This window comes from Polypterus senegalus, chromosome 1, assembly GCF_016835505.1.
Source record: "Polypterus senegalus isolate Bchr_013 chromosome 1, ASM1683550v1, whole genome shotgun sequence".
Classification (NCBI taxonomy): domain Eukaryota; kingdom Metazoa; phylum Chordata; class Cladistia; order Polypteriformes; family Polypteridae; genus Polypterus; species Polypterus senegalus.
Genome location: NC_053154.1, coordinates 300,434,580 through 300,461,494, shown reverse-complemented (window position 1 = coordinate 300,461,494; position 26,915 = coordinate 300,434,580). Strand labels below are relative to the sequence as shown.

The window sequence follows — 26,915 nt, the reverse complement described above, 5'->3', positions numbered from 1 at the left end:
AGCCTGTTACGGATCTAAATAAATACCGTTCCTTAATGGAACCTTTATATGAATGAGCGAGTCTTTTGAAAACCAAAAATGTTTCTCCAATGGCACCGCTCTGAAGAACACGTCTGGCCTCTATATAATATTGTCTATCCGGTATGTGTGAATGATTGATTGATTGATTGATTTATTTTCTTCTTTATTTGATTCATTTTTGAAAATGTGGGTACATCCTATTAGGTTTTAAGTATTTGATTCCAGGAAGAGTTTGTTGGAGGAGTGTATGCTTCTCTTTTCAACACACACGATCAGACGTACCTGCACACAGACATATTTCTTTTTAATACGTTTTGCTGTAAATCGCAAGAATGAACATTTTAATTCAAAATGCTACTTTATTTTATACCCTTTACCTTTGCAAGAGAGACTCATTCGTTTCGTTTTCAAATGGTTGTAAATCACCTAGCGAGGAAAGCAAGAATGCGTTTCCAAGTCTATAGGGAGATTCAACTAAATATCTAAATGGTGATCATGGAAAGTAGCCTTAGACTTTACTGACTGAATTTAGACAACAATTTTGGTGTCTGCCTCGAACGTTATCGGCGTCATTATGTTTCAAGTGGGCTGGAGGATGAAAGGACGAACGTGGAGAGCTAAAACCGAACACAACTCTGCTTTATTTGAAGTCGATAAACTGGTGAGTTTCATTAGAAAACGTTTCTTTTCACCAAACCTAGATCGTGACAATAGTTCACAGTAAGACGACTAAACAACAGTGACACGTATGAGATTGGCTTTTGTCATTGTTCTGAAATGTATATATATTGAAATACTGAAATGACGATACGGCTTCATATAGTTAGTCAACTGAAATCAAAGAAAAAAGTGTCCAAAAACCCTTTATTGATAATATACTTTGAAATTATCCGTTGTTTATCAGTAAAGTTCTTGGGGATATACTAATAATAATAGGTGGCGCAGTGGTAGCGCAGCTGCCTCGCAGTTTGGAGACCTGGGTTCGCTTCCCGGGTCCTCCCTGGGTGAAGTTTGCATGTTCTCCCTGGGTTTCCTCCGGGTACTCCGGTTTTCTCCCACAGTCCAAAGACATGCAGGTTAGGTGGATTGGCGATTCTAAATTGTCCCTATTGTGTGCTTGGTGTGTGTCTGTCCTGCGGGGGGTTGGCGCCCTGCCCGGGATTGGTTCCTGCCTTGCGCCCTGTGTTGGCTGGGATTCGCTCCAACAGACCCCCGTGACCCTGTGTTCGGATTCAACGGGTTGGAAAATGGATGGATGAATAATAATAATAATGCGTCTGAAGCTTTTCAAGAAGCGGTGCTATCTTGCGATCGCCAACTCAAACTCTAGATATAAAAACAGAAATATTCCTTATGATATCAAAGAGCGCGAACGCTAACAGCCAAAATATGAATGGTATCTTAAGATGCAATCAACAAGTAAAATACAATCCATTTAAGGGAAAAAAGACTTAACAATTGCGTTGGGTTTGTTTATTACTAACATGCAATGGTAATTCTAATTAAATTCTATAACATAAAATGAATTTAACCAGTAGAACTGTAGACGTATGTTGAAATTCATAGGCTTATCTGATTAATAATGTAATTACAGAGACATATATAAATCATTTGCAGCCTAACACTAGAGGTCACTGTTTGCCTAATAAATATTTTTAATGTGTCACATTTTTTAAAATGTACTCTGGTCAGCTAAGTGCAATAACCATAGAATTTTTTTTAACGCCTGCAACTCTTCTTTTATGTTTCTCCTTAAAACTTGTAGTCCTAAACCACCTGTAAAGAAAGTACGTTTTAAAGTCAAGAGTTCTATTAAAAACGCTGCATATTATTAGTTTTTTAATGGCTCATTTTACTTTTCCATCCATCTATCCATTATCCAACCCGTTATATCCTAACTGCATGGTCGCGGGGGTCTGCTGGAGCCAATCCCAGCCAACACAGGGTGCAAGGCAAGAAATAAACCCTGGGCAGGGCGCCAGCCCACCGCAGGGCGTATTTTACTTTTCATTTCCATTAATTTGGTAAGTTCTAAAATGGGGTATGATTCCCGGTCCCTCTGTATTAATGTGAATACAGCATAAAAAAGAGGACACTGACTTTTATTTTTTGAAAAAGAAAGAAAGAAAGAAAGAAACTTGGAAATGTTACACCATAATAATCCAGCATTCCATTCTACAAAATATGGATTGGTGTGTGTGCGTCTGTGGTATGTCAGATATTGCTATTTCAACCTAAATTTATGTTTTTTAAGGCCCTTCAAAATGCTGAAGACATAAACTGAGATTAGTTTGAATTCTGAACATCATGTCCAATTCTGAGATGTTTAATAAAGTTCTTTTGGTTTTGAGGCTTTCAGAATAGGTAAATATGTCATATTTCTTTAACAACTAAACATGATATACCTTTTTGCTATCTCTCTCTATATATAAAATCTAATGTCTGTCTGTCTGCTTTCACGAGAGACCTACTTAACCAATTTAGATTGGGTTTCTTTCTATAATTTGCTTGAACATTCCGGTTAATTTTGCGACATCTCTAATCTTACTAAGTATCATAGTTCGCTTACAGGAGTGATTTATTTGCGTTAATCAGAGATAGAGGCCGAAGTCCGAAAGGAGTGGTAATCATGACGTCAGAAGTGGAGAGCCAGCCAGGGCCCTCCTCACTCACCTGCCAGCCTCCGTTTGAGTTGGTCTACCTCTCGCCACGTTTTGGAGCATACCTTGCCTCCACTTAGGCAGCAATACCTGTTTGTTTATTGATTTTTAAAGTTTGTCCTGTTTCACTACTATGCAGGTGGAGCTGTGAGGGACAGCTAGTCATGAATATAAAGTTCACAAAACTTCCTATTTAAATGTGTTTTACTAATCAAAGTCAACACAGTTGAATTTCAATCTTGTGGCATCTGTGTAGGATGTAATGTGGGCTTCACTAACATCTCTTTTGCTTATAATCCTTCAAATGGGTCTCCTGCAGGGCCATTGGATTAGGTGCCTAAGTATAATGGGTGTAATGGGTAATGGGGTTTTCTTTGAATGTTTGAAGAAGTTATAGTTTAGCTCGGAGACTACTTTTTCACATCTCCAAAATGTTCGTGGCTAGGTTAGCTTGTGTGTCCAAATTGGCCTGATGGGAGTGGTAGTGTGTGTGTGTGTGTTTGTGTAGTGGGCCCAATGATGGACTGGTGCCCTGTCCAAGGTTATTTTGTTTCTTGTGTTCATGTTGCTGAAATAGGCTCTGGGCCCTGTGACTCCACCTATGACTAGAATTATATATTGCTGTATTTAATATATTTATTAACTTGTATAATTTGTGTACTGCTCTCCTAGGAATATCTGAAACCATCAAATCAATGAGTAAAATCTATTCATTGAGGGATTACCATCTGATTTGCTCCCATGGTAAATCAGTATGGACAACCAAGTCATCCATATTGATCACCTCTTCCTTATCATCATCATCATTAATGGCTGTTTAAAAGCACAGTGGTTTGCGCTGCTGCTTTACAGCTCCAAGAAGCTTGGTTTGAATCCAGAAGTCTTCAGATTCTCCCATTCCCTGTGTGGTTTTATTCCATGCAATGCGTGCTCTGGTTTTCCTCCCACATTCTGAAGATATGTATCTTAGGCTGTATGCCAACTCTAATTTAGCCCATGTGGATGTAGGCATGAGTGTGCCTGTCCTGTGACAAATTGATTTTCTGTCTAGGGTTGGCTCTTGCCTTGTGCTCAGTGATTCTCGGGTAGGCTCCACTACTCTATAACCCTCAGGTAGGTTAGTCAAATTCAGAAAATTAACATATTATTATTATTATTAATTTACAATTCATTTACATTGACAATTCATAGTCAGTACATTATCACCAGTGCTTAGTTAGATGAGGGAGTCTCAACTAGAGACACATCTCATATGAGAAACTTTCTCAGAATGTTTGCTATGCCTAGGAGTGTGATCTTCTGAACTTCGCTGATACTTTGCCTTCCTGGTAGCAGTTTGAAGTAGCTGCTGAAACCTTTTTAAAGGGTTCCAAATGCTCCAATGAACACTGGTACTTTTCTCACGTTTGTATTTCACATTCACTTGGTTTCTATCTCCAGATCTCAGTATTTGCTAATCTTCCGTGCTTCCTCTATTAGAAGATTAGTATCTCCTGGGATAGCAACATCAATTAGAAGGCAGGTCTTTGTATTTTTATCGTGGAGCACTATGTCTGTTTGATTGGCTGCCATTGATTGAACAGTGTTGACAACCATGCCCCAATTAATGATAATGTCACTAATGTTCATGACACCTTGTGGCTTATGCTCATACCAGAGATCAGGTACTTCATGGCTGTGTTCCTTGCACATTGGCCAGTGTAGATAGCCAGTCACTTTGTTATACCTGTTCAATTATTCACAATTATTATGGTGCTAAAACTGAGCAGCCAGTCACCATGTGATTTATGTGGCACATTCTGCACTTGCTGTTGGCATTCATCATAAGGTTGGCATTTTGATAGAGTAGAGAACTGAGTGCCTTGTGTTGTGCTACGAATATGGGACTCTTTCTCACCTTTGAGACCCCAAGCTTTGAAATCATGCACAAGATGCTTATTTATCTATATGTGGTTTCTTTTAGTAGCTTAAAGAATTGATCATGCAGTGGCATCTCTTTCAGTCTTGCTTATTTGTGCCTTTGCATGAGTCCTTGCAACTGGAAATACTCTCAAAACTCAGTTGTAATTGTGGAGAGTGAGTACTTGGATTTCCCAGATTCATGGTTACATACCATGGTTTTGAGCCTGTCTTTGCCCAATTGGATGTAATAGTTGAGCTGGATGATGGCAGAGATAAAAGCAGTTTCCAGTTGTACGAGCCCATGTCCACCATCTTGCCTTTGGATGTACAGCCTATGAATGAATGAATCCGCCTTTGGATGGTGGATCCCATGAATGTGTCACAGATGGTCATGGTCTTTGCCCAGCTGGGAGGACCAGGGGAGCAAGCATGGGCAGAATAGTACCTCCCCTGGGACTAGATGGCAGCCCCCATGGGTTCCAGTGGTGCCTCGGACTCTCACAGGACTTCATGGGAGATGGAGTTATCTACAGCCCTGTTGGGAACTGGTGGTGCTGCCAGGGGGTGCTGCAGCTGGTCCAGAGCCCATGTGGGTGGTGCTTCCACCACACCTGGAAGTGCATCCAGAAGTGGAGCAACAAGTACCTGGAGCACTTCTGGGTGACTCATATAAAAGGAGCTAGCAGACACCACTCAGAGAGCCAGAGTCAGGAGGAGGGAGACAAAGCTTGTTGGGAGGAGTGGAGGAGACAAAAGAAGAAAAGAAAAGAGGAAAAGAATTGTGTTTAGCTGTTGTGCTTATTGGGACTGTGTCATTCCTGTGGGAAACAGGGAAGGCGTTGCCCACAGGTGAAGAAAAGAAAATAAAACATTTATGTTATCTGTGTTGGTTTGAGTGGCTGCCAAGCCCAATACATTTGTCACACAGGCGTAGTTGACTGGATTCCTGGCTGTGTATTTATTTTTGTGTGATGACCCGGCACAGCAGTGCAAGGCACGCTCACAACACAGCGCGAGGTGAGCTCAAAAAACAGCAAAGAGGCTTCCTGGCTGGGCTAGGACCCCGGCCATCTGTGACAAATGGTAAGAAGTTTTCTCATTTAACTGACAAGCGTCTCAACCTCCTCTTTTCTCCAAAACTGTACACCAACATTGGAACTGCTATGCTGTTGATCACAGTCATCTTGTTATAGGATTTGAGTTCTGATTTCAGGATCAGGTGAACTCAATGTAGATATTCTAATGTTATAGATTTTTCATCTTTGTATGCTGGATATTATTATTATTATTATTATTATTATTATTATTATTATTGTTCATCCATCCATCCATTGTCCAAATCTGCTTGTCCAGAACAGGGTCAGGGGCAAACTGGAGCCTATTCCAGCAGGACATGAACATTCCCTGGACAGGATGCCAGCCTTTTGCAGAGGGAACACCGACACACGCACACACACACGTACAAAGCAGGACAAATTTAACATCACCAATCCAACTAACATGTCTTTGGACTGTGGGAGGAAACCTGTACACCTGGAGGACACCCACACAGGCATGCCAAGAACATGCAAACTGCATGCAGGGAGCACCTAGGATGTGAATCCTGGTCTCCTTGTTGTGATGTATTAGTGCTACTGCTGTGCCAACATAATAATAGTTGTTATTATTATTATTATTATTATTAGTAGTAGTAGTAGAAGAAGTGTTATATAATTTTCAAGCCCACTTAATGCAGTAGAATGTAATAGGATCCTGGAGCCTATACTGGCAGCATTTGGCACAGAAGCAGGAAGAAACCCCTCACTTGGCCAGATCAGAATTGCCAATGAATCTAAACTTTATGTTTTTAGGCCATGGGAGGAACACCACACAGAGAAAAATAAATGTAGTATAGGAACAAACATGCAAACTACTCACAGGCTGTGGCGAGGCATGGGATCTATGAGGGAGGAGCACTATGTTGTTGTTGTTATTATTATTATTATTATTATTAAGAACATAAGAAAGTTGACAAACAAGAGGAAACCATTTAGTCCATGAAGCCTGTTTCTTTAGCTAATGGCTAAGCTGCTCTGATAGTTCATCCGTATACTTTGTAGTTATTAAAGGTTCTCGAGGTTTCTCATTTAGCTACATGACTTGGTAGCTTGTTTCAGATTCCCACAACCCTGTGTAAATTTCTTTCTGCCTTCAGACCTAAATTCACGTTCCCTCAATTTCCAGTTTCCACTTAATTCTATTATTTAGGGTGTTGTACCGTGTTAGCCATTATGAATGTAGTGAAAAGTCAAGCAAAATGACACCTTTTATTGGCTAACTAAAAAGATAACAATATGCAAGCTTTCGAGGCAACTCAGGCCCCTTCTTCAGGCAAAATGTAAAACTTGTATATACATATAAAAAAAAAATTCTCTTGAAATTGAATTTGTTTCTTTAAATAAGTAATTGAAAAAAATGGACTGGTTTAATACATTAAAAAGTCAAATGTAATAATTGCTGAAGTATATTGTGTTAACTGCAGAGGGCTGGCGCCCTGCCCGGGGTTTCCTGCCTTTCGCCCTGTGTTGGCTGGGATTGGCTACAGCAGACCCCCGTGACCCTGTAGTTAGGATATAGCGGGTTGGATAATGGATGGATGGATGGATGGATGGATTCATTTAGGAGGTTTTTTTTTTTTTTGCAAAAAAATGTATAGATTATAAGAATGAGAATACATAGGAACCAAGTATAGAAATTATTCTGAAAGGACTGTTCCTTCTATGGAATTCAGCCTCTGGTACATCTTCCACCCATAAAAAAAGTGGATCAATGCTTGCTGCTCTTCTGTAGTACAAATGGAGAGAAGATCAGCCATGACTGATCAAGTTTGAAAATATACCACTGTGACCACAGACACGCAATGTTTCCACATGTGCGCAGGGAAAGCTGTAGATCCAACCCAAACAAAATAATTCCAGAAGTGTGGATAATTATTAACTAAACTTCTTGACTATATAAACGTGATACAAAATATCATTAAGGGTTGTGAATATGACAAATGAGTAGACTGAAATTAAGACTAAAACTTTATGTTGCACTAGTAGCAATAATTCACCTCTGATTAAGAAACACTTTGAATCAAAAATTTCAGCTACTGTGGCTCTCTAAGACTAAGATGGAAGACAAATACTGGCTAGTCTTTCATCAACACGTTTAATTTCTCAAAGCTGCAGAGATGTATACTTCGAATCTAGGACTCAGTAATTTGCTACAGATTCCCATGTGTATGTCTGTCTTGAAAAACACTTCATTATAATTTTTTATTAGTCTTTCTGAGTACCTGATTCAATGCCAAAGTGAAGTTCTTATACTAGATTAGTAGTAGTAGTAGCAGTAGCTGCATTAAATACCATGAAATTCTTACTCGCATATCTTACTCCCAGCAATATTCTGCCACTCCATGGTGCCATTGTAAAGAAAAGTGTATTAAAACAGAGAATTTAATTTTATTGATGTGTTTTAGATTTTTTTACAAACCTGGATTAGATTTTCTTTAAAGCCTTTCCTTTTAAAAACCAGTCTCAGTAGGTATGCTTCAGTCCTGGGATGTGTTTGGTTCTTTTCTATTGCTGTTATTCTCTGTCTGGAGCACAGTGACCAGAAACACACAGAATGCAGCAAATACATCCTCACATTACAGAGTTTAAGGATAGAGCCTACCTGTTTAAATCCAATAGTGTTTTCACAATGTACCACTACATTGGATTTGTCTCTTTCATTGTTTCTGTCAATGAAGGATAGAAGAATGGATGTTAAGGGATTTGCAATTGTAAGGTCAGATCACTACACACTCACTTGCAGCTCATCACAGGCTCAGCAATATAATAAAATAAAATATAGTGTTTGGAAGTTGTTGTGTACAGAGATGGGCAGGTGCAGCAGATAACGCAGCGTGTAGAATTTACACATTCATGTTATATGTGAGTGTGTTGTTTTTTCACTGATTTTCCTCTCCTATACCAATGATGTCTGTTTGCTTAAATTGTTCATTTTTTAAATTTTGTTGAACTGGAACCCCATTGAGTTTTGCTTCCAGTGGTACCACTGAAAGACTAAAATAAGATGAAGATGACTCACTTAAAGGGTGGATAGACTTGAAGGAAGAACTAAAAACAGAAACTATCTGTTACCTCAGCACATTATATACATTATTTATAAATGGACTACACATGCCTGAATGTCTTCAAAGGATATGAAGAAGGCAGGTGAGGGATGCTAACTTCAGGAATTGACTAATGGCATGTAAATTTCATGAATTATGGATCACTTCATTCCAGAGATGACATTGTATGCTTTTTGAGGAAAGAAAAAAATAGCTTAATAATTATTTTCTTTTACGGATTTGTAGTGGCATAGTGGTTACACTACTATCTAAGAGCGTCTAAGTCCTGGGCTTGAACGTGGTCAGACATGTCCTTTTAGAGTTTGAATGTTCTCACCTATTGTCTGTATAGTATTAGCTACAGGTATTCTAGTTGTTCTCTAGCATCTAAAAGATATTCTTGTTAGGTTATTTGACCACTCTAAATAAACTCTGCGTGTGTGTGTGTGTAATTGATCACTTCAGTATAATCATGTCCCATCCAGGGTTGGTCTCAGTTCTGCACCCAGTGCCTGAGTGGATTTAGCAGATCTAAAAATGGCTACCAGGCTGCTGTTACATGTAAGGGATTTATTAAGCACCAAACTTAAATACTTTTACAAGGTTGGATTATTCTGTATGTCACCATTTACCCCTATACAAAGAATTACTTATTTGGCAAAGTAGTAAGAACTAGCCTAAAGTAATTATTTTCTGTGGTAGTAACAAAGCATGGGTGTATCAAAAAACCTGTAAAGATCCATCTATCTGTTTTCCAAACCCACTATATACTGAGCACCCTAACTCAACAAGCACAGGGCGTAACGCAGGAAGAATTTGTGGACAGAGTAAACACTCAGACACACTGGGGGCAAATTAGTATTGCTGGTATTTCTGACTTGTATGTTTTTGGACTGTGGGATGAAACTGGAGCACATGGAGGAAACCTACAGACCTGGAGGAAACCCATCAGAGATCATGGAGGAAACCCACAGACACATAAAACTCCACATAGGGAAGACCAGGGATGTAAATCCTGGCTTTCTTGCTGCACAGCACAACCACTACACCACCAAAATGTGTGGACAGGAAATTCACTATGAAGAAGTGACAGCAAATTGTTTCAGTTTTGCAATACGCACATGAAATGGGTTAAAGCCTATAAATACCTTTTGAGACTCCAAGTTGACCATCTGAAACACTACAATCTGAGTTGATTCCATAAAATGTCGATTTTTTCAGTGTTTTGTGATGTGTGTTTAAATATCTATCTATCTATCTATCTATCTATCTATCTATCTATCTATCTATCTATCTATCTATCTATCTATCCACTGTAAAAAAAGTCAGTAAATTTAACGGTAAAAATACTGTAAATGGTGAAAGTAAAAGACCTTTTCTGAAAAAAATGGAAAGTTACCTTATGTTCTACTGAGAATTATCTGTATATCTTAAACAATACATTTCATTATTTTTTACAGCCAAGTTCTGTAAAATCGATATTTTTCTACCTTCAAAATATGCTAAATACCGTTTACTGATGCATTACAATTACACTGAAAAAATCTATTAATTGTACATTGTAAAACTGTTAAATAGCGAAGGTAAACAATCGTAAAATGTTAAACGGTAAGGTGCTGTTTAAGTAAAACCAAAGTTACGATATTTTCATAAGGACACGCCCCCTTTTACCATATTGTTCCTGGTGAACCCTAACCCTTTGAATAGTAGGGAAGAAAAACTTAAACTAAGTTAACAAACTTATTTTCCCTGCGTGCTGAAGGTTTTTGAGGTTATGGAAGCTGGTTTATGGTGGGTTGTATTTGAGAAGCTAGCACACCTGTAGGACACCAAACACCACAAAGCAAACTTTACTTCCCCAACAGACAATGTGCCATAGCTTCCTTAAACATTGAATTGTTCTCAATGTGTTTTATTAAATGGCAAAACACATACAAAGAATTAACAAATAAACAGAAAGACCTAGAGTGGATGACAGTATATGAAATTCTACAGACACAGTCGGCCATGTACAAAAGGAGAGTCACAAAAAGTTCAATATGTCCGAGGGAAAACTTCTCAGAGATTGAAACATCAGAGCATATGTTTTGGAACTGTAAAAAGGCACAAGATGTGTGGAATGAGGTGTTAAAAATATAGGAAGGGAAGTTAGGAAAAGAGGTGATTACAAAAGAAGGTGTGTTGTATGGGTTAGTAGGGAAGGACTTAAATGTGAAAAAAAGCCAATAAAGGAATGGAAAATAATCAATATAATAAAGGAAAAGATGTGGTGGTGGAGAAATGAACTGGTGATTCATAACAGGAAAATAACAATACAAAGATTGTTACAGAAATGTGAAAAAGAAGTAGTGGAAGAAAGGAGGATAAAAGAAGGACAAGGAAACAAATGGCCCAAAAAAAAGGTAAAGGCCTTAAATTAGAATTAAAAGGTGGGGGCAAAAAAAGGAAAAAAAAAATTGTGTCACTTGGGGTGAAAAGGTGATGGGTACGTGAATTAGCAATTTGGCCGGACTTTGTGTGTGTGCTCAAAGCTAAAACACTGAAAAGAAAACATAAATGTAAATGAAAGGGGACAAGCAAAATAGTGTTTGTTCTAAGTAATGGATTTTAGACATTAAAAAAAGATAAAAAAAAAGGTACTTGTTTGCTATTGGTTGTTGTTACTTTACTGATATAAGCTGTGTACTGGGGTTTGACCCTGACAATATTTTCTAATGGTTTATTAATTGGAATATTTATTAAATGACATTAATTTCTGGTTATGGTTAAACATACCCGTCTGTTGGAATGCGTTGCAAAGAAAAAACTGTTTTTACTACAAAGTTATACCATAAACCTAAAAATATTGTCACATTATTTATTACAGTAAAATTATGGAAACCCAGCTGCCAGTTTTTTATCGTAAATTTAACATTATTTTTTTTTTTACAATCTATCTATCTATCTATCTATCTATCTATCTATCTATCTATCTATCTATCTCCTGGAGCGTGTCTTGCCCTTGTTACTGTGTCGGGACATTTCAGGCACCGCTTCCCTGTTCCCTTTAGCTGGTTCAAAAGATGAATAGCTGGATGGATTATCTTTCATCGTGTTTACTATCGCATGGTATAAAGTGTTTTGTTAAGCTTTTGTTGTATCAGATGTTAACTGCAGCCCGCAGACGCACAATCGGAATAACTACTGTACTGGGCAGAGTTAACGATTATAAACTGAACGCCATTTACGCGTGCGGTGGTTGGCATGCAATTTGAGTTCTTAAAAAAACTTCTCATTATACCAAGAATTGCACTTATTTACACTTAAGTAAAAGCAAAAAATTGTGTGTTTAATGGCTTAAAATGGAAAAGCACGGATTATTGGAAAAGTAGCAAATATTTGATGAACACGTTTTCAGTATGTTGACAAAAAAAAAATAAAATCAAAAGAACATGTTGTCAGAAGTGTCGAGGTCAAAAAAAGTCCAGACCTGGACAAAATATAGAATAAAGAAATTATTATAATGTGCAGCACTGCAGAAAGATAATGACAAATTCATAGACGCGACTGAAACGAACATGTAATCGATTCCCCAAATTTAATTTAAAATAATTGTCCTTCGATGTCACTTTATTGGGTTGGGTGGTTCCAGCTTCATTGCACCATTTCATTCTGGGGAGAATTCTAACAAACCAAGAAAGCCTGATCTTAGCCTGCGCTACAGTATGCAACAAGAGTCCTTTTAAAATCATGGACCCATAGGTATTTCACAGATCTGTTGTCTAATAATATCTATTTATGGAACCTGTTACGGATTTAGTTAAATAAAAGTTATTATAGATCTTTCATGTGGATTGTCCTTTTGGGAAAAAATGTGGTTCATCTATGTCTTCGCGCTGAAGAATCACTTTGGCACTGTTAGCTTAGCGTGTGTATACGATCCCGGCATCGCCGAATTTCTAAATCAATTTAAACATTCATTCTGAACCGATCAGTTTCTTTACTGAAGTGACGCGATTAATTATATTTATCTTTACATTTCTCTATTTTTCATTTTCAAAACACAACGCGGCAGATAGCAAATGAGACTTTTGCCTTTAATACGTGCTTACATTCTTCGTATGCTAAAAACAAGTTTATTCAAGTCCAACAGGCTTTTGAAAGGCACTTAACACATCTATTGTGCCGCAGTAAAAAACGTCTCTTTGTTTTAATAGTGAGTCATGTTATACCTAAAGAAAGGGATAAAATACACTTTAATAATGACGGAAAACTATTATCCATTTAAGTGGATTTGCTTGAAAAAATGAAAAACTCACGGTGACTTGCACAGTATTGTTCGCATGTCTAAATGAGCGTGTATACTGATATAGGGGGGATCTGTACATGTTTGTCATAATTTTCTCATAATAATAATATAATAATAATAATAATAATAATAAGAAGAAGAAGAAGAAGAAGAAGAAGAAGAAGAAGAAACGAATAAATAAACGAACAAAGTGGTTATTTATGATGAGTGAGTCACTGCTAGGACGCATTTGTCTTCCCAAATGGTCAAAGAAAATTTTCTTCAAATAAAGTCTAAATAAATTTATTTGCGGATGTTTTCCTTTACTTTTTTCCTTTACTTGTTTCCATCCAATTTTTGTAATATGCACTCAATGACTGCATAAAACGGAGAATTAACACATTTTTTCCTTCTTTTCTTGAGCTCAAGAAAACAACTGAGATACAAACTCTATCCCTATTTATTTTTAAACCTATTAATGAATACTGGACTAAATAAAAGTGCTCCTCAATTACCCCGTTCCACTTCTCACATATTATACCACAGCATTTCATGGTATTTCAGTCGTTAAGGAGATTCACTTTAAAAATATCACAACTTTTACAACCTACCAAGTTAAAAAGTTGCCTTCAAAATAGCGAGCAATGTGGGTATCGACCGGGTAGGTTACTCTCATAGTCTTAGAAAAGATTGAATATTTGTGTTCAATGACAGAAATTATCCCGATAAACAGCGACCTCTCAGCACCTCTGAACTGAATTAAACGGGTTAGAAAATGGATGAATGGAGATGTGAATTATTTAGTTATATCTGGGAACTTTCTCTGTCACAAATACAGCATGTAAACACACGTTTGCATTTTCTATGTATTCCTCCAACTTTGAAATACCTCATTGATAATTTAAAAATCTTCATCCTTATTAATTTGTTACTCAATGTATGTATGTATGTATGTATGTATGTATGTATGTATGTATGTATGTATGTATGCATGCATGATAGGCGTATACCTTTAGCACCGTATATCATTTTTTTCTTAAAAATGCAGAAGTGTAACTGTCCAAATGTTACAGATTTACAGATACAGATGAGCAGCAATCAAAAGAAGGATACTTTCTTTAGTGCAGAGATGAGAAGTATTGTCAACGTAAGAATTCGTGGAAGTATCTTAAAATGGAATTGTGTCCTCTCATAACTTACCGTTACATAAATAATTATCAAGATCCTCATAACAAGTGGATGTCCATGTGACAAGTGGAAATCTGAAAGTATCTAAAGTAACTATTGTTTGTGAAAGCCTCAGACCAGGTTCACAGTAGATTTTGCCGTCTGTCGCTCAATGACATTGTCAGCCACCGACCTCCTGTGACTCAGAATTGAATTGAACGAGTCTGAGAGCGCATGATATTGAAAAAAATATTTGAACATATAGAAAAAAGCAAAAGAAAAAGAAAAGTAGAAGAAAAAAGTTTCTTTCTAATCTTTTCAGCATGGAAATAATCTTTACTTTCTTAACCGTTAATTCCAATGTAACAAGTGCACGTATGTATCTATGTATGAATGTATTATATTCAGAAATCAATATTGCTTGTAAATTTCCAGCGCCCCGTCCGGGGTTGGTCCCTGCTTTGTGTCAAATGTCGCCTGGACAGACTCCGGTTCTGCGCTGTTCCCATTTTGAAATGAGAAAGGCTGACGGGTTTTCTACTAAATGTCACAACCAACGACCCTTTTGCCACAAAGAGTGTAGGCACTCTGTTCATGTCGTGAAGTTGGACTTATGTATCATTAAAAATACCATGTAGGAAGATTTTATGTTTCAGAATAAACATAGTAACAAAAACATTTTTTATTTCGCACGTGACCTCTTCGAGCCTTTAATGTAACTATTCATAGTTTAACAACATGTACAAAAATACTGGATTTCATAAACTTAATGTTTATTTTTTACACAAATGTACACAAGCACTGTAAGAAATTAATATACATAAATGTTAAGTGCATTTCTAGTTAAAAGAATCCGTTAGGAGATTATGAATCTGACAGAATTACAGACGGATAAATGAAAACGAAATAAAATTGTATATGGGTAACCTAATAACGTGCTTTATAATACAGAACATTCGTACACGAGTAAATGGACCATGGAATATAAAAAAATAAAATACTCTGGAAACCTTGTGAAAATCATAATGCCAAATGGCATCTGGTGAGAATATCTGGTGGCAGTTTGTCAATCCTAACGTTGTTTCTTTTGGAAAATAATAATAAAAAAAATGTCCCTTGAAAGACAAAACTAGCGTGATCGATATAAATAAATTGCATTATTCCGGAAGAAAATAAGAGTCTCGGGAATATCCGTTGCATCAAATGTGACGGTTTCATCAATACCTTTAGCAGTCTGGTGTTGTCATGACATTGTAGCACAATTTCGTTCGTGGACTGAAAAGTTTCCAAACCAGTGAACGCATAAAAATAAATCCACCGTCGTCAATTTTTAGGGAAATTTCCATAGTAAGAAAGGTGTTTTAAGTGTAATAAAAATCATTTTAAAAAAGATATAAGGATCATTCAATCATGTCCCTAACATATACATGACAAGAGTTGCTAATGGCCAGAATGAGTGCATTTTTGTCTTTTTCAGTATGTTCACAAGATTTTAATACTGCAGGATCCGGTCTTGATTTGACTTCGGAAACAATTGTGTAATGTCGACCAAAAAAACATTTTTACATTAAATATAGATTTCTCTTGAAAGTTATAAACTTCTCTGTGAACTTAGTTAATAATCTTAAAGATTTGTTCGGGATTTTTCAATATTTTTAGAGATACAGGATTGTTGCTGTTCTTCTTAAGTGTATGTTGGTACGTTTAAAGTCTAACTTATTCCAGAAAAAAAAATCTGCTCCTTTTCATTCGCAGGAAGCCGCCACCGAAGTTACGCTCGTGATTTTACCGGTGTTGTCTGTCCAGGGCTGCAGGTTCTGGAGCGCGTAAAGCGAGGAGTTGTGAAGGCAGATGGGGTCCGGCTGCACCGGCTGATTAAGAGTTTTTTGGAAGGCTTCTTGCTGCAGTTGCATTAAGATACGATTGGCCTGCTGTCTCTCGGCTTCCCTTTCTTCCGCAGTTTGTCTCCTGCATAGAAGTCAACAGAAAGAATGAAATAATAACCTTAGACGCGATAATACCGACTGATAATACGATTCATACACTAAATTAAAAAGATGTTCCTTAATGCAATAGATACATGTAGGGTCAGTGTAAATGTGGATATTAAAAAAGTTGTATTTACAAAACTGATAAAACATAGACCGCGACTTCAGGTTTTCAACTCGTATGTTTTCAGTAATATTTTGTTTACTATCAGATTTCTATACTCATTGTAAAAGCTGCTGATTGATCACGTTATAATACTACAATAGCTGTATAATGCACTTTAATTTAAAAAAAAAATTAATCAAATAAAGCGTTCGTCTTATTTGTTAAGAACCAACAACCTCTCCACTGAACCCGCGCACAAACATTTATGAAGTTATTTCATCGTAATAGAAACCCACCCATCTATCTATCTATCTATCTATCTATCTATCTATCTATCTATCTATCTATCTATCTATCTATGAATGATATATTTTAAAACAACGTAATAGCATCTTTTTTATCTGTTTACGTGCCTAATAACACATGCAAAATTTAGTACGTGTGTTCCCAACAATTACTCAAACGTTTGAAAACCACGATTAAACAACCACGTGAAACATTATAAACCTAAGATCTGTTAATAAAATGTAACTTTTGTAACATAAAATATCAGTGAACCGCTTAGTTCAACAGAGGATCACTTTTGACTGCAGCTTATCCCAGCAACATTTGGACCAAGGCAGGGACCCTCGCGCACTCACACTCAGTTATCAATTATTAGTAAACACACCACATACGTGCAATTTTAAGATATGTTAAGAGTTGTTCAGTTCGCTGCAAGAGACTTTTATTGAAGGAACATTTTTTGACTTGACGAGAAAACAATCATCCAACTATACATTTACTGTTAACTTTGTAACAGTTATTCCGTAAATTGTGTAGACATTACTGTTATTTGACTATAGTGTTTATGGTAAGCCATTAAAACTTCATTTGTCTGTCTCTTTTGCGAATGAATCAAAAAGTAATACCAGGAAGGTGAAGTAAACTCTGAAAATCCTGGAATCATGGCTTCACAAAGAACCGCTTCATTATGGGAAGGGTTCTTTGTATGAAACTGGTTCTTTCGGCTTTGAAGAAAGGTTCCTAAACAGAAATCTTTAATGTAAAATAGGCTACCTTCTCTGTGTGGAAAAAGAAATCGGGGTTCCAACGTAGGAGAAGGTACAGACTTCCACACCGTTTGTGAACCAATGACAATGACCGAGATGAAAACTGTTTGATTTGGAATACTCCACATGGACCAACTGTCCATAATTCCTGCATAAAGGCTATTTTTAGAAAATATATGTTTGACATGAATCCAAAATCCCTAGAAATATTAGTTGTTTTGAGAGGCATTTTGCAATGCTTAATGAGTGTTATTTCCTTTTCTGTAATATGTTTAGCTGAATGGCTCAATGATTTTAAATCATTCGTGTTTTTAGTTCGCTCTTTAATCTGGTCACTTCAGAATATTGTTATAGTTTTATTATTGTTTGCTTTTAAACGCTATAAGTGCACCCTGCTAAATATATCAGATAATTAGCTTATAGAGTAGCTGACCATATTCAGATGCTTTTCTACCAGTGAAATTAAACACATTGATAAGAGAAACAAAAAAATGAAGAATCATGCTTCATTATTCTTTTTCACTTACTGTGAACATTTTCGACGTGAAATGTAAAAATTCAATTTCCATGCATTGACGGTGCTTTATACGTTATAGTGAGCTTTAATGTTAGGAGCTGGATCATTACAATCAGAAATACCGAAAGCTAATATATTAATGTTATTTTCAAATGAAGACAAACACACCTAGACTTTGCATTGTATTGTATTGTACGGTTAAACCGATTATCTTATAAGGCAAATATTACTAGTACTAGTACTACAACTACTAATAATACCAAAAATAATAACAATAATAATAATAATAATTAGGCCAGCCGGTTATCTCTGAAGTGAGCTCCAGTGCACTCGCATGTCACTCACATTATGCATTTTGACGTCGCCAATTAACTTAATATACACGTTTTTTAGCGTTTAAAAATATTTAATGGATGAAAATAATAATAATAATAATAATAATAATAATAATAAACTGTGCAGTATATATGGTCTTTTAATCATTGATTTCACTGTCACAGGACCCCGAAACCACGGAAAATAAAACTGTCCATTAATAATTTTATTCGGAAAATTTGAAGGAAATATTCCAGTGATATCATGAAAATATAAAAAAATTAAAACCAAGTTCTTTTAAAATAAACAGTATAACATAATGCAACCACATATTTACTAATACTATAAAAAGGTCTTGGGGCAGAGTGTTAATACGACTGTCCGGTACACATTGACATTACTTCATTGCTATTTTCGAATTCATTTGTTGTTGGTGAAAATTCATTTAACGTTTTTGAAAATCCAAAATAAGATAGAAATACAGGGTATGCCATAGTTATGATAATCCTGAAGAAAAAAAAAATACTCACCTCCATTTTGTTCTCCTATTTTGGAACCAGGTTTTGACCTGAGCGTCTGTCATTTTGAGCGCCTTTGCCAGGGCGGCTCTTTCTGCGGAGGCCAAATACTTCTGTCGATGAAACCTTTTCTCCAGTTCACATATCTGCAGTCTGGTGAACGATGTCCTGGGCTTTTTCTTCTTTGGAGGCGTCCGATTCTGGTACGGGTGACCTATACGGCGTGTTACAGTGAAGGGTGAGAGCGCCACTGGAGTGGAAGATAGACAGGGCAGAAGCAAGTGGCAAAATGAGCAAGATACAAAAAAGCAAAGGCAGGGGAGAGCGAAGCTAAAGAACAAAATGGGGCAGCAACGTAGTGACCAGAGAGCACACTCATGGTAGGCAAGAATTTTACAGTGCTAGTAGGACAGTCATTTATTTGACTGTCTAGTAACTGGCAACCAAGCTCCACTCCCACACACATACGCCTGAAGTGAAACATTAACGAATCTATAAAATATGCCACGTTTAAAGGGGTACATTTTAATGTCTATACTGGAATCTGAAAGTTAAACGTGGGCAACAAGTTACATAGTTTGCCTATAAGTTATACTAATAACAGTATCTGATTATTTTAAGTAAATAATTCATTTATGTTATGAATATTTTGCCTCTGTTGCTTAGATGCCTGCATATTTTGTAGTTATTCTGATTAATCTGCTTTATGGTCTATCACAATGTTTTCTATAAATTCTTGGCAGTAGGTAATGGGTTTATGTTCATGACAAAGGGGTCCTCATAGAAGGCTATCCGTATGAGGGTCCAGAACACACCATTTGTTAGGTTTAGGCCAAGCAGGGGCTTACCAAGTCAACATCGTTATTTCAGTTAACAATATCAATTAAACATATTCCAATACAGAAACTACGAAACGTGTTTAACTATGTTTATGTTAAACAACGAGTGAATATCAAAGACAATTTTTAAAGACAGAATAATAATTACAACGATTCAGTTGCAGTATTACATCAAATTGAAAACTAATGGTCTCTAACCCTACTGCTTATTGCTGTAACACATGAACATATTTTAAAAACTGAACCTTAACATTGACAAAGATGTGAATAATAATACAATAATAACAATAAAAAATGCAGAAATCTATCAGATGTGTATTACAAATGTATCAGAAATCCAGATCACACACATTTGGGTATATTCTGACTCTTGAACGTCTTTTATTATTATTATTGATTATTATTATTATTATTATTATTATTATTATTATTGAACATTTACAAAAATAATTTGACCTCGTATACCTATTGAAAAACTGTGCCACGTGACCTGTGACATTTGACATTCACCATGTCAAGCCATGTGTCTAATGTTAAATATTGTGCATTATGTTAAAAATCGATTAATCTGCTTTACATAGCACCTTTCACAGAACTCACCATCATTAGGTGCATTTCAAAAGAACATTAACATGATCGATAATAAGATACATGTTCTCTTTTCTTAACATTATGCTGCAATTTTGCCCGTTTGTTTGTATAACAATTTATAAGTATTTTATATTCATAACCAATGTACCCATTACTGCGCAGTACTTTTACTTGAATCTACCAAATGCATAAGGGTCAGATGCAAACGTGGCTCAAACGTAAATTGATTTAATACTCATGCTTTAAAATTAATAGGATTTTATATGCTAATACTTGTTACAATTGTATGTACTTTTTTTAGTTTGGGCTAGAGTGAGTAATTTTGCGCACTGTAGTCACTTTCGAAGTAGCCAGCATATTTTAATGAAACGTCCGAACGAAAAGATGCCATAATTGCAGCCATCCGTTTAAAAATCATTGCATATTTTAATCTCTAAATTGGGAATTTACATAATTTGATGACGCATTTCGAGGCATTAATTAACTTTCATTTTGAATCGCCTTTTTGTTTAAAATGTACTCACTTCATCGTCACTACAACTTCAAATTATATGTTAATATATAGGAATGCAAAACTGGGGCTTAAATTAATGTATATTAAGGTGGAAAAAAGTGCAGTTGTATCATTTGATTTGCGTAACACATACCTGTGAATCTGTCCTTCGTGTATCTTCTGTTACTTTCCATCCAAGGAAATGTCAGTCCAGTAAGATTGTTCATACTGTTCATAGTGCCCATACTGGGTACGGTGGGCATGCCCGTTGAAATGGACTGGTGAGCGTTACTTAAAGGTCTGTGAGCAGGAACGCGGATTACTCCTGCCGAGTTCAAATTATTTCCATTCATGTTCATGCCCATGTTGACATTGTAAGACCCAGTTAACGATGCCATGCTACACGCACTGTTATTGTATCCCCCAGTGTTGTTTGTGTTGTAGTTGCCGGTCACCGTGTTGTAGGCACTGCTGACAATGCATCCCAAGCCGTAGTCGGAATCTTGAAGTCTGGAGTTAGATATCATGCAACTTCCCTGATCCGGGTTGTTTAAAATTTGATCGATACCAAAGCTGATAGGTTCTGCGTGGGTTTGGTGGATATGATGGGTCGCTATGTGATCCATGATCTGCCAAACCCCTTGCAGAAAACAGTGGTCCCCCAGTCCGACTGCCTTATCAGATGGAAAGTACAAATGCTTTTCGGTCTCGCTTCAGTTGCTCCCAAAGACGTGAGAATAGTGGAAGTGTGTAACGAAGAACACCAGTCAGGGCAGCTTTTTTGCTTGAAGATCCTGCCTGCTAGAGAAACCAGAACATCAATCATGCTGCCAAAAGGCCCAGCCGAGATGAAGCCTGCACCTTTAGGCCCTGCAACTCCATTGGCTGAAAACTGAAAGTGTCTCTCTGACTGACAGAAAAAAAGAAAAAAGGAAGGAGCTTCTGCTAAAGCCAAACCCCACTAGTCCGCCTCTGCCAACCAAGGCTCAGTTGCAAAGTTCAGTGGAGCAATCACATCGGAGTATACGAATAATTCATGACTTCAAATTAGTGCCAGCACAGAAGAGGCGTCATTTCTCTGCAGATGAAATGAACTAATACGAACCATTATTTACTTATAAAGAACGGAAAAATACTGAGTTTTAAAAAAAATTGTACTATTAAATATGCACATGGCGCTAATAAAAGCTCCTATACTAGAAGAAAAACAACGGATAACTATATTATTTAAAGGAATACTCGTACAACGTCTTAGTTAGATTAATAAACTAAACTGATTTGACAAAATACATTTACGGGAACAGATCGAAACAATATTAAATATTAGCTGATTTGTTTAAGGATACAATCTGCAAATAATAACTAACTTGGGAAATTAATGGTAAGATAGATAGATAGATAGATAGATAGATAGATAGATAGATAGATAGATAGATAGATAGATAGATAGATATTGTTTCCATAAATGTAATAAATTAAGGGATAATCGATTCAGTAAGGCATAAAATGCCTAAACAAAGTTGAAGCTATTGTAGTCAATTGATTACAATTTAACTATGTGATCCTTTATGAAAAGAAGCGATGTAATTGAAGCAATAGTATTCTAAACATCGCACAACTTACAATTTTAATATAACCTCCATCTGAAAAAAGGAAAAACAAAACAAAAATCAGTGTAGCTCTTCAACGTCAACAGGGTATATGTCACAACGTCAAACTTAACTTTTAAGACGAGGTTATCATTATTAATCAAAACATCATTAAAATGTGAACATCATCAAATTTGAAAAAGTATACATACTTCTTTGGTAAATAAATACCGTTGACTAATGAAGTTGATGTCGGTTCTTAATGTATAAGGAGAACAAAATCCATGAAGTCGCGATTCTCTTTTAAATCATAATGGAATGATGTCAGATAAAGAGTATATATATTCATGTAGGTCATTTAAATCTGTTACATCACATACAATAGCTACTGCCTCATATGATTAACAATAAGAGCACGCTAAACGATACTCTTCGATAAAGTAGTTTAGAATGAAAAATTTAAGTGCAGAAGCTTTACATCTCCAAAGATATTTTTCATACCAGTTAAGAAAAAAAGTGTTCCGTGAATGGGAAACTACCTGTGAAAGTATAAAATGTTTAACTTTGGTTTCTCATAACGTTCAGGTGTTGCATATTTTGAAGTAAAAGGTACGATCATAATGAGCTAAATCGACATAAAGGAAGTATTTATTTGTGTAAAAAATAACAAGTAATCATATATTTTGTAAAAATGAACGCAAATTTCTAGTTTCCTATGCAAGCATTTGGGGGAGAATTCGCCTCACTGCTTAAACGCAGGCCAAGTCCAATAATAACGCAAAGATCTTCCTGAGATGACGCGATTTATTGAAGAATACATTAAGTGATGACAATAATTCTAATGTGGTATTTCACCACGTTAAAACAAATGCTTTCAGTCAGTCGTTGAGCAACCATTTTTAACTGTTTCCTTTGTCATTATCTGATAAAAAGAAAAGAAAAAAGAAAAAAAAAAGAGCAAGCGGTGGCATTACGCGTTTAGATTAAAATGTCGATACTTGTTGAAACATTCTCTGCATTTCTCAGTTACCAGTCTGTTTTCTTTTAAAGCTCATTCTATAATAGGACTACTTTTCGAACAACTTGAGAGTCATTCTTTTAAAAGGTAGGTTTACGTGTTTACTTGAAGCTTTTGTTACTAGTCATTAGTTGTTGGTACAAACTGATTATAAATCGGCCAATTGAAGTTGTTAGCCTGATCATATATTATTTCAGTTTTATGTTATTACTGCACATTCTGTTATTATCCTTATTTCGATTCTGTACGCTTTACGAGCGTCATATAAAACATGCGATTCATAAAATATATACACACAGTAATCTAAATTTCCTCATTCAATATAAAACATTGACTAAAATAAAATGTAGTTTTCCCCTTCCCCCAGAAACCTTTAGGGACGTGATTAGTTAACTTAGAGCATTAAAGTATTAATATTTGATAAAGAATTGCAGGCTTTTTGCTGGGCAATTGACCGACATTAATCTTTAATGAAATGCCCCATACGACTCGATTTAGTGGACTGTCAATGTAGAAGAACAGAAGCCATTAGCAAAGTTGTTATTTTTTTTTTCTAACAGGTAAATAATTGAAAAGAAGTGATTTTGGAAGGCATCCAATGCCACGCATACAATTAACATTTTTATATCACTGTATAACTGCGATAATAACAGGTCATATTTAAGTCATAATAAACACCTCAGTATTAAACCTCACAAGAATTGATTCCAAATTTGTTTATAGTTAAAAAAAAATTCGGGAAAATAAGAAACATTAAATACTATAGTATATTTTCTTTCATTCTTTTTTGTGTTATCTATCTATCTATCTATCTATCTATCTATCTATCTATCTATCTATCTATCTATCTATCTATCTATCTATCTATCTATCCATCTATCTATCTATCTATCCATCTATCTATCTATCTATCTATCTATCTATCTATCTAATATAGTACCTTTAATATTTATATCTCTCTCTATAATGAAATGGTATACTAGACCACTCATATTGAAGCCATATGGTTTCCTATGTCTTATAATCTGCTGTTAAAATTATTCTATCCATCTGTTTTGAAATACACCCCCGAGTGTAGGGATACGTAGAGAAATCCAAAAATCAAACTCGGTTATTGAGCGGCTGCATTGGAAAACTTCTCAAGTGTCCTGACACATCATTGAGGTTGCCAATTGTACCACTTAAGAGCTAAATAAATATTTCCATTGACTTTTCTTTAGTGTCATCGGCAATTTATTTTAGAAAGGACAGAACAATCCAAAATGCAAAAGCAGCGGTGCTCTGGAAAGAACTACATTCAGTGAGTTAATTTTACTTTTAATATTTTTAAAGCGAATGGAAGGTGTTTATGAATAGAAAGACAAACAACATTTGTATTTCATCAAGGGTTCGCTTTATCTATTCTGTTTTTCTTCTATTTTGCTTCTTCAAAATATAGATTGCAAAGCGCACATTTCAGCTACAAGCAAATAATTCTAGCAGGAAGTTTCTGTAGACGGTGCAGTGCGGTGTCAGTAAACTCTGGTCAGCACAGGATGTGTGGACAATATAAGCATCTTCCCACTTTACGTGTCTCCGTTTCCCTCTCGAAATCCACCCCAGTGTGCTAGTATCAGGTTTCCAAGTCTACCTGCCCAGCTCTTGACTTCTGAACTCTTCGGGGAACCTGCTGGCGCCAGCTCCATCAACCAAACTCCTTGTGGTTGGAAAGAGAAGAAACACTCCAGCCCTGGCAAAGGAGCTGATGAATGTTTCAAGAAGGCATCCATACAAGTTTAAATTACGTCACATCGAAATCCAGCCGAATGGAATCCCAGCTCAGCTATAGATTTCTTAAACACAATAAGGCACAGATATAACATTAAATAATATACAGAACGTGCATGGAATTTGTAAATGCAGCATTTATAGCAAAATCATCAGTGTCATATTAATACTTAAAACGTCATCTTTTTTTCCATATATACACTTTTAAGGGCTACTTAAAATTAATGTGACTTTGCTTTATTTACCAGACAGATCAAGACGAATGAGTTGGAACAAAACAGTATTACTTTGCTCCGGTTGCATTTGATTCTTCAAGAAAGAAAGAAAGAAAGAAAAGCTTATCTTCCAATCGTTATACCTTAATATTCAAATACAATTTTATTTTATGAACTAGAAACACAAAGAAAAAAATCATAAAAATGAATCCTAGCGTGTTTAGAACACTTTAGACGAGAACAGGCCGTTCAGCTCAACAAAGCTCGCCAGTCCTATCCACTTATTTTTTCCAAAAAAACATCAAGTCGAGTTTTGAAAGTCCCTAACGCCTTACTGTATACCACACATTTGTTGAAGAAAAATAAAATTAATAGACAACGATAATCATAGAAGTTAATTCACAATTTTCTTTAGAGGAAGGCACTATGCAGATGCTCAAAACATCAGTCATCCATCCATCCATTCATCCATCAGTTAAACACCCTTAATCAATTTCAGTGACTTGCGAGCGGGAGGCTTCCTCAGCAGCATCGGAAACAAGGCAGGAGCCAGCCTTGGTTATGGCGCCTGTCCATCGCGGCACACTTCCATGCGCCACTGCATTTATTAATTTTGGCTCAGTTTACTGTAGCCAGCCGACGTACCATCCACGTCTACGGAATCTGGAAAATAAACCAGAGTACACTCTTAAAAGCCATAGGGGAGCCGTTTGTGGTTCCCAAAATGACCGTCCGTATGAAGGTTCCAGAAAGACCTTTATTTAGATTCGCAACAGGTTCCATACATTGCCATGAATACGTGATAACAGATTTGTGAAACACCACAGGGCCCGACTACATACAATAACACAAATAAGTTCAGATTTTCTTGATCTGTTGACATCTTGTTAGGTCGACTACTATACATTGCATTTTTCTGTTTTATCCACGTATTAGGAACCTTTTCAAAGCCCAAAGAACCAGCTTCATATGCAAAAGAACCATAGAATGAAAATGTTCTTTCTCGGGCAATGGTTCTACAAGGAACCACAGAACCCTGTGAAATGCCATTTTTGAATTATTTACAAGAGGGTACCTGGAGAGAGAGAGAGAGAGAGGGAGAGGGAGAGTGAGAAAAGAAAACAGCACCACGGCCATTGTGTTTCCTTATTGCTAATAGGTATTTTATCAGGAGCATCATAAAGAATGCGTTCTACAGACTTCACAGGTATTACTTGGAATATTTATATATAGCATTTATCATAAATTATATTCCGAATAAGTGAAATCCGTTTCTTTACCTGAATATTTTTTCACATTCTCATTGTAGTAAATCTGAAATCATTTAACAGTCAAATATAAGCAAACGCATCTGAATCAAACAGTTACACATGACACAATAATTTATCTTTACATCGAAACTGTAGGACCCGCATTATTACTCCAAAGTCTAGGTGCGGGGATAGTAGACAGCCTGACGTTTATTTAGTGGACTCGTTTAGCGAATGCGTGTTAGAAATTGGGTACACTTGTTCAGAATTTCTTTACAGGGACATTGACAAGTCATGAAACTCATGATGTGATTGTCACCTAGCTCTTTTTAGTCGGGATACGGGGACACGGGGGACAAACTCTTTATACACCATACATAATATTAACCCTCCCAACCGTTTTCTGAACTTAGTTCTAAGGTTCGTGCGAAATCTGTGATAGTTGCGTCCCTTCCTATAAAGCTAAGTGTCAGTTAAACGATTAATTTTATACAGCTTT

General features: G+C 36.3%; 1 protein-coding gene across 3 annotated transcripts in view; it reads right to left on the bottom strand.

The window, feature by feature from the left end:
• Positions 1-21,472, bottom strand: part of tlx1 (T cell leukemia homeobox 1) — a 100,070-nt gene extending 78,598 nt beyond the window's left edge. Inside the window, exons 1-3 of one of the 3 annotated variants that reach the window (XM_039734942.1) lie at positions 20,732-21,472; positions 18,667-18,904; positions 15,948-16,126 (exon numbers count right to left, since the gene is read on the bottom strand). In XM_039734942.1, the coding sequence (XP_039590876.1) occupies positions 15,948-16,126; positions 18,667-18,904; positions 20,732-21,203 (889 nt within the window). In that variant the 5' untranslated portion in view covers positions 21,204-21,472. Of the gene's footprint in view, positions 1-14,852; positions 16,127-18,666; positions 18,905-20,731 lie in introns of those variants that run through there. The other 2 variants (XM_039734952.1, XM_039734961.1) reach the window with 2 other exon arrangements.
• Between the last annotated feature and the right edge of the window lie 5,443 nt (positions 21,473-26,915).